We start from the raw sequence: 8,914 nt of genomic DNA, 5'->3' as shown, positions 1-8,914 counted from the left end.
GGTAGATAGCTGGTTAGCAGGTAGATAGCTGGTTAGCAGGTAGATAGTTGCTTGGCAGCTTACTTGCTGGTTCCTTTATGCTATTGTCAGGATCTATGCCATTGCAGGGTCCCTTTCTTAGTCTATCTAATCATCTTTATTCAGGATCATTATGCTGCATTTAAAAACCAAACCAAGCCAGCAGTGATATTAGGAAAGAATGTATGGATTTTGCAAGGTTCAAATATTGTAGTATGGCAAACTGGAAGACAGGACAATATTTCATGAGCAATTATAATATGTACATGGTACACCAATAATTGTCATCTGCCTGTACACACACGTGTACTCTCACATGCATACACACGGATGCTCACAGGTGGGTGTGTTGCAAGGCGTGCCTATTGCTGGGTAATTGTTTCTGACACTGTAAGAGGTACAGAAGCAAATGGAGGCACAGTTATGAATGTGCATTTCCTAAATGCTGTTGAACATGGAGAACTGAACTGTTGCAGGAAGTAATGCTGTTTAAAATCATTTAATTGCACTGCTTAAAATTTAAAATGAGGAAATTCTGCATTTTAGGCCTTACTTAAAAGATGGGCCCAGCACGAAGTATTAAGCCATTAAAGAGAAATTGCATAATGTCTTTTGTGTGAAAGGTTCTATGAGTTGGAGTCTAGCCACATTATCTTAAACTACAGAGTTAAATTATCGTGATCTGTTGAAACTCAGCAGTGAGCATAACCTGGACTAACCAAAGATCCCTTTTGAAGGGAGCTGGCGGAAAGTTATGTAGAAGAGAAGCCGTTGTGTAAAAAATCAAAACTGTGGTACGCATAAAAGAAAAATCAGCTACTAGACCAGCTTGTTTTTTTGTGCATTAAGCCAAGGCATCTGAAAACAGTCACAGCTTCCTAAGTAATTATTTCTTAAAATTTGGCAAACTTGATCGTATTTTATTAAAATTTTTTGAGGGTTATGATGTTTTTGGGGAAGGAGGGATAAGGTTATTGCAATAACTTTGTGTTGGTGTTCTCCTAAAGCTGAAAAAAGCTGACCCAATAACAGAAAAACCAAAAAAAGAAGACCAACAAACCCTAGCCCTGAACATGTATGTAACTTTTTAAATTTCTATGGGCTTTTAGATAACTTTTATAATATTTAAATATATTTCAATGATGTTTTAGCAAAATACCTTTTTTCAGTATGGGAGGGAAGGCAAAAATTTATTAATTCAGGGTGAAGTGGTTTGGATTTTTTATTCCAACCTATAACTTTAAAAAAAAAAAGCATTAAAATGTCAATGTCACTCTACAAAGTTTCTCTTGCTTTCGCCTTCAGCTACTGGGATTTTTCCTGAAAGTGTTCCTCTTGAGGAACAATATTACTAGTACACTACTGATTATCTTTCTGCCTTTTAACTTAATTTTCAGTTTCACTAATCCAAATCCTTTGTATCATAGCTTAAATGTTGTTAGAAATTAAGGCACTGAATTGCACTTTAATGTTGAAAGACAGTTAATTTGTTGAGGTAGCTGATGGTTGGAATGCTTCAGAGAGTTTTGGTAATGCAAAGGGATTATCTTTCTAAATGGGGGGAAAGGAAAAAATACTTTGAATCATAACCTTTACTAAAGTGAGACACTAACAATTATATAGTCATGCATGCAAAGAAGATAACTCGTTTATATTTGTATGCTGGATATTATTTGATCCTTAGTGATGAAAGAAGCAGGGCTCTACTGTTTTGTACATTACCTCTGATCTAGATTGACCTGTATTTACAACTCATGGAGAATTAAATGCATTTAAAACTGAGAGCAGTCACTGGTCTTTTTTTTTGTAGGTCTTCATACACTTAACCTTATGATGCAATTTAAATAATTAAATGCAGATAACACTGCTGAGGAAGAAGTGAAAAAAAATTATTGTTCTTCAAATATGTGCAGGTTTAAAAATGAAATGGTATGAATTTAGATTTTTGTATGCATACTGTGAAAGACAGTTTACCCTTCGCATATTATGTGACAGAGGAAGAGTGAGAGAAACACCTTTGTAAGTGGAAACTCTGATTCAGTCTGAAAAACAAAAGAAATGCAAATTTTGTTATTAATATATTACATAAAACTCTTCTAATCAAATAAGACAGCATCAGTATCTTTTTATGATTCTTTAGTGTAAACTGATGGGCACAGATCTAGTACTTTCATACAACTATTTCATGGAAGAATTTATATTTACAGCTAACAGCCATCACAGAAGTAGTAAACTCAGTATCAAGCCAGAAGTATATGAAGAGAAAATTTGTTTTCTTGAACTGAAAGATCACTTGAAACAGTTCCTTCATCCCATTAGCTTAGGAACTTGTTTGAATTATAGAGTCATAGAATGGTTTGGGTTGGAAGGGACCTTAAAGATCATCTATTTCCAACCCCCCTGCCATGGGCAGAGACACCTTCCAGTAGACCAGGTTGCTCAAAGCCCCACCAAACCTGACCTTGAACACTTCCAGGGATGGAGCATCCACAGCTTCTGTGGGCAACCTGTGGCAATGCCTCACCAATGCAAGGGTTGTTCTCTTTTAACCCGTAGGGAATAAATGAACTTGTGAATTCATACTAAGAGGTGGCAAAATTAATGTAGAATGTTCCTCCTCTCATCCCATGTCGTGGTAATATCTTTTACAGAAAATACATCTTAAAGTTGCATGACTAGTAGAGTTCATCCAATATTTTGTAATTAAATAATGAAATAATTCTATTACTGAAAGATAATGGAGGAGGCCTCCAAGAGTGAATTGCTGGTTTATGGTCTTGCAACAGTGTTTTTCTGTGTGGCAGCCTCATTGAGGCAATAGGAGGATGGTGCCTAGGTCATGTTATCTCCGCTTGCAGACTTCATTTGCATTCAGAGTTGTGCTTCTCTGTGTCTGTCATTGCTAGTCTACAGTAGTTTGACTCTTATTAATTGTGATCTAAAATATATGTATATGTAAAACATAGATAATATATAATACTTACCAAAATTGGTGCAAAATGTGGAGAAGGCTAAATCTTGAAGTACATGGTAGGAGTGATTGTGAAACACATTTGCATGATGTCCAGAAAAAGATTATTTGTTCTGAAGAGGATCACCTGAACTAATCTAAAGTAGTAACTGAGTCATGCCATATATACAAATAATTTTTCTTCTTAGAGTCAAGTCTTCCTTGACATTCTGAGTTGCGTTTTTTTTAGAGTGTTTAAACCCATTAGAACAGAATATTTTCTTACTCATCCACTTTGCTTCAGCGTGGGAGATTTAGATCTTTCTGTATATACTAATAAAAATAATAAATAAAAGACAGATCATATTCCTTTAAAAATAGTCCCATAGAACTGGTTATATTATGTTTCTGTATTATACAGGTCACCAGAAAGACCCACTGGAGATCTTCGGGAAAGAATGAAGAACAAACGTCAAGATATTGAGGCAGAGCCACAGAAACGAAGTACAGAGGAATCATCCTCTCCTGTTAGGGTAAGAGTGGAGTTTGCAGAACTCCAGAATCCCTCGGTAGCAATCAGGCAGTGTGTCCTAGAAACCTTATCATGATGACTTGTAATATTTAAAATGTTTTAATGAACTGCTCGTTTTGTACATAGCATATCGCATATTTTGTTATGAAATGTCTTAACCATTGTATTATTTTGCAATTTTATAGCGCTTTCTGATCTTCTGGTTCCCAAAGATTTTATAAATCCCACAGATTAAAATATGTTATAAATACTGATAAAAACCAAATATTTAATAGCATTGATTATTACCAAGAAGGTGTATTAACCATTGTTCCAATGGTCTACTATTTTTCCCCAGCACGTTCATATCCAGTGTTTACATGCATCCTGACTTAAGTTGTTCATCTCAAATTTGCTTTTGATGAGACCATATGGTTGCTGTGGTGCTGGTTTATTTTGCCTTCCTCCTCATGTACTCATCAGGCTTTCCAACTGCTCACCTTTGGATTTTGCAAAAAATTCATTCATAATTATTCTCATTTTGTAATCATCTTTGTGCAACCGTATGCCCCTCAAATATCAAAACTTCATTATTTTTAAGTTGCGTTATCTGTTCCTGATGTTACAAATAAATAGGGGTAGAGTTGGTAGTGTGACACTGTATCTGTGTAGCAGTAGCACCACTGTATTCCTGCATCATGTTTAAGACCATCTTCAGATGAATAAGTATTAAAAGGTTTTATTTGTGAAAACTCAGTTTTGCTTCTGCAGGTATTAACAGTATTCTATCGTTTCCTCTTGATCTGTTCCTACTTACTGTGTAAAATGAATTTTTTTATGTCAGCTGTAAATAAATAAACAGCAGCTGCTATCATTAAATTAACAGAATGGCTTACCTTCCAATCATGTTTTCAGTTGCTGTAAATTTGTGTAAGCTTTCAATCTTTTTTCCCAAGTGTGTTTCTTTTATTTTCTAATAGTTTGAATAAACTGTTCAGTTATTGAGTACATGGTTAGTGAGAAAATTGTTTTTTCCAAATGTTATTAAAAATTTGCTGTAACTTCTGTCCTGGTGCAACTCTAATTTTGATGTAATTTTTACTTTTGATTAGTTAACCTTGCTTTTTATAGTGTTCTATTAATGTAATAATAAAATACTTTTAAACAACTAAGCCCCAAGTAAAAGTGAACTGGAAGCAAGCATCTAAAGGAATTGGAGAATTAGTGGGTCTGTAAAGTACCAAAGAATTATTTACAGGTTAAGCACACTGCAGAGTAAGAAATACTCTGTTTCAATCTCATAAAACAGAAGGCTGACGAAAACACTGAGCTTTTGTATTATTAGACGGAGGCAACTCTCAAAATACAGGATATCGAAAGAAAATATTCTGGAACAAATAGATGAAAAGGGACAATCGTCAAGAGTTGCTTTGCAAAGAACCAGGAGATCTAAAAGAACAGAAGACTCGAGTGACTGAACTGCTAACAAAAATCTTGCTCCATCGTTAGAGCTACTGTTATGGTGGAGATCTAATATGTGATGTTTCCATTTCTTATTAAAGCTTTTGGGGTAACAGAGCAGCTGGATAAGAAAACTTGGAAATAATGAAAGGTAGCTTGTTCCATTTTTAGAAGTTTCATAATTGTGGATTAAAAAGGAATAAAAAAAAAAAAGCAGCACTGTTCTGCAGACAAAATTTGTGCTTCACCAGACTACTACCGTGAAACTTTGAAGATTAGTAGTTAAGAGAGAACTATCTGACACAGGTAAAACCTTAAATAACTCCTTTTGAAATAAGGCTTTTGAAGCATAGGCATATGTATAGATAGTCAAAGAATACCAAGCATAGTATTGTCAGGTTTAGAACCTAGCTAAGGGGAAAATTTTAGATTAATTTGAAGATTAATTTGAAATTGAGTTACAGAGAATGCTGTGGTGCTTCATCTAAAGAGCTATAACTTTAAAGAAAGTAGAAAAAATGTTGGACATCTCAAATGTTGAACTTTGCAGAAGATATGAAAACAGTAGTTGAGATTACTGGAGTCTGAGGAATGCCATGGGAGTTTGGGAAGATAGTTTTTTGCAGTACAATGGCAGATGAAACTTGATGTTGGCAAGTGCAAAGTAATGCACAATGAAGAAAGTATAAAAATAAATCATGAATCGATTTTTTAAAAGTAACCGAAACCATGCAGTACAAAAATAAGTTATTGTGGACAGCTCAATGAAACCATCTGTTTAAAGTGAAGTCACAGTTCCAGAAGCAAACACTCAGGTATATAAAAATGGAATAGAAATTGATCAGTGTTACTCTGTAGAAATTCATGGTCCAGTTTTATTTGAAATGCTGTTCGGTTGTCATCATCTGTATGCAAGAAAATACTACGGTCAAAGGTCTTGAAGTGGGCAAAGAGGTGAGAAATAAACTGAAGAGAAGAAAGATCATGGGGTGAATGCATATAATGTATGTTTGGGAGAATGTAAGTTAGATGCGTCATATTCATACTTTATCCAAGTAGAGAGGGTGGCAAATTTGAAAGTGACAAGGGGAAATGCTATTTACGTTATATATGACAATTTGCCAGAAGATACAGTCAAAACCCTGGATAGGTTCCACAAAAAGTTAAGACATTATAACTAGTATAAAACCTTTTTAGAAGAGATTTCTCGTTCTTTGGAGACATACATAAGTAGTACAATCTGTATGTATTTAGGAAGAAACTTCCTATATGGACAGCTTACAGACTACATGCTTTATTATTTCTTCATACTTCGTACTATTATTTTCAGAGAAAATATGCTGTGTTATGTGGATACTTACATTGAACTCAGTTGTGTCTGTGTTTCTCCGATTTGTGTTCAGAATTATTTCAGCACCGTATGTTAGTGTATCAACTATTATACAAATGATTAGATAAGGTTCCTGTATTGTTCCTGTTAATGTATTTAGTTGGAAATTTTTGGATTGAATTTTTTTCCGTATTGTGAGAAGTCAATTACATTGGTGTGTATGAAGTATAATTACTTAAAGTCTTAACCTAGAAGGTGTGTGTGATTTGGGAGAAACAGTGGGAGGAACTTAATGTACATTTAGGAAAGGTTTTTATAAGGGTTGTATATCACTTATTTCATATCTGTGCTTTTTTTCACTGTGGCTTTTGACTGTTTCCACTGGAAATGGAAGTCACTTTTGTCTTCCATCTCTGAAATGGAAACAATACCTGTTCCTGTCAAGGGAACTTCTGATTCACTGTCTTATATGTTTCTGTAGCGTGGTAGTAATTAACACTAAAATGGTATTATACCTAGACCAAAACAGTACTGTGCTTGCCCAAAAGATTCTAGCTGTAATACATGTAGCTTAGTCTAGATTGGAAGGAATCTGTGCTTTTGAATTAGTTTATTTTGTTGCTACATGTACATGTGCTGATAAGGCTGAAACCGAAGTTTCTGCCATATAAGAGTTGTCAGTTGTAAGAGTCTTCTGTTCTCTCCATCGGTATTGGCCAAATAACACTTCTCGGCTAGAAATACGCTTTACAGGCTGGATGAGTCCTTCTGTGCTCGGCCAGGCTTTTCTGGTGGTAGTGAGAACATTTATGCAAGTAGGCATCAAATCTTGTGCTGTAGAGTGCTGATCGCATAGGGTATGGAACTTCAAGTTAAGTAGGCATTAAATTAAAATAAAATCTCACAGAAATCAGCCATAATGTCATATTTTTTTTCCCTTTCTTATGTGGCATTTCTCCTGAACGTCAACATTAAACTGCAATCACCTATTTAACACATGTAAATAGTTTAGCTGGGAACACATACTGGAAACAGCATAGACAAAGTCTACTAAGTTGTTTATTCTTAGGACAATCTACAATGTATTTTTTTAGTAAATAATTACATTATTATGAAAGCTTAAGATTTCTTGACTAGTAAATGACATTTTTTCAGAGTCTGCAGAGAAATAGTTTACAAGTGTGGCTGAAGTGGGTACAGCATCTTCAAGTACCAGTGAAAGACATGCTATTGGCTTTCAGGAGCTTAAGTTGGCTTAAGGGAGAGAAAAAACATGTAAAGTACAAGAAGGTCTATAAGGATATGAAGGAAATATTTAATCTTAAGAAAAGGAATATGTTGAAGACTTTTCGGTGAGAAAATTTTAAGTATATGTTCTAAACCATCATAATTTAAATGCTTGGTTTCTATGCCCCAGGAAAAATATACTCAATTTCTGAACTGAAATTTGTTTTTCAAGATGCAATGTTGCCAGAATCTTTTTTCCTGAAAACTAAATAGCATTTAGTGTAAAATACCATGCTTGCATAAAAATAGTCTATTCCCTTCCCCTATATTCAGTAATTCAGTTTGATAGCTGTTTTTGTTCTCAGTTCTTCTGTAGAAATATGGTTGTGCCACTACTGAATCTTTCCACTGAAAGGAGAAAATACAGGCTGTTTCAAGATGCTTATATTGGGTTGTAAGTTTGAAGAGGTAGGCATGATACATGCAAGTTGTGTAGTACTTTTAACATGGGTCACTAAATTAGTCTTGAAACATTCTGACTTACTGCATGTGCTTTGCTGACGAGTTGTTTGATGAGTTGGCTTTGAGAAGTTTTTTTAAATCAATGTAGAGAGGTTGTCCTAACATTCATATTTCAGTTTGCTAGTAACAAGTAGTGTTGAATTAATAGAAACTAGTATTTGTATTTAGGAAATTATGGGTTTGTTAGTTAATGTTGTAGAAATTAGTTGAAGCGTATAGCAGAAGTATAGCAGAAGATGCAGCCTTCATGGAGGGCGGGCTAGAAATAAAAACAGTCTTAAGAAAAAAAAGTGGTTGCAGGGGAGGCTTGTTGATATACTTACAGGTTTTCAGATCTCATCAGTCATTTTCTTTTGAAGTAGTTTGTTTTGGAGCATAGTACAGTACTTGCATTTACACTGAAATGGCTTTAGTACATGTTGCGATGATGGCTTAGTGGATGTAGATTATCTGCAGTTGATGTCAGCAACCAACTTGACTCGATAGGTTATGATCTTCTGCACCATTTTAGAGATCCTGTCATGAAATGGAGAAAAATTTTTTTGTTTCTTATTCTACCAGCTGCTTTGAATTAAACATGACACAGATTAGTTCTTCAGTGTGATGTTCCATTGTGTTACGTAGCGAATGCTCAGTTTTTTCCAACCTTTCTGAGGCTTTGAATGTGATATACTGAATGTGTCGAGAGGCTCGAGGATAACTGTGTTGAAGCATCTGGTTTAGTTCTGTAGGTAAAATAAATGCAGTACTTGTTCTGTGAACATTTACGTCATTGAACTAGAGATAAGATTTTAACACTTAGTGAATAAAAAGGAATAGTTGAGTTTTACTCATTTCTGAGTGACTACCCACAATGTTATGTTATTTCCTTCTTGTGTTTCTAAGGTGATGTTAA

General features: G+C 34.7%; 1 protein-coding gene across 3 annotated transcripts in view; it reads left to right on the top strand.

Moving 5' to 3' along the window:
* ZC3H13 (zinc finger CCCH-type containing 13) overlaps positions 1 to 8,914 on the top strand; it is a 46,078-nt gene that overhangs the window by 8,720 nt on the left and 28,444 nt on the right. For all 3 annotated transcript variants that reach the window (XM_027674343.1, XM_027674344.1, XM_027674342.1), the window contains one exon: positions 3,390 to 3,501. In XM_027674343.1, coding sequence (XP_027530144.1) covers positions 3,390 to 3,501 — 112 coding nt within the window. The remainder of the gene's footprint in view (positions 1 to 3,389; positions 3,502 to 8,914) is intronic.

Source organism: Neopelma chrysocephalum, unplaced genomic scaffold (assembly GCF_003984885.1).
Source record: "Neopelma chrysocephalum unplaced genomic scaffold, ASM398488v2 Primary Assembly neopelma1_25, whole genome shotgun sequence".
Lineage (NCBI taxonomy): Eukaryota > Metazoa > Chordata > Aves > Passeriformes > Pipridae > Neopelma > Neopelma chrysocephalum.
This window is presented reverse-complemented; position numbering and strand designations above follow the sequence as displayed.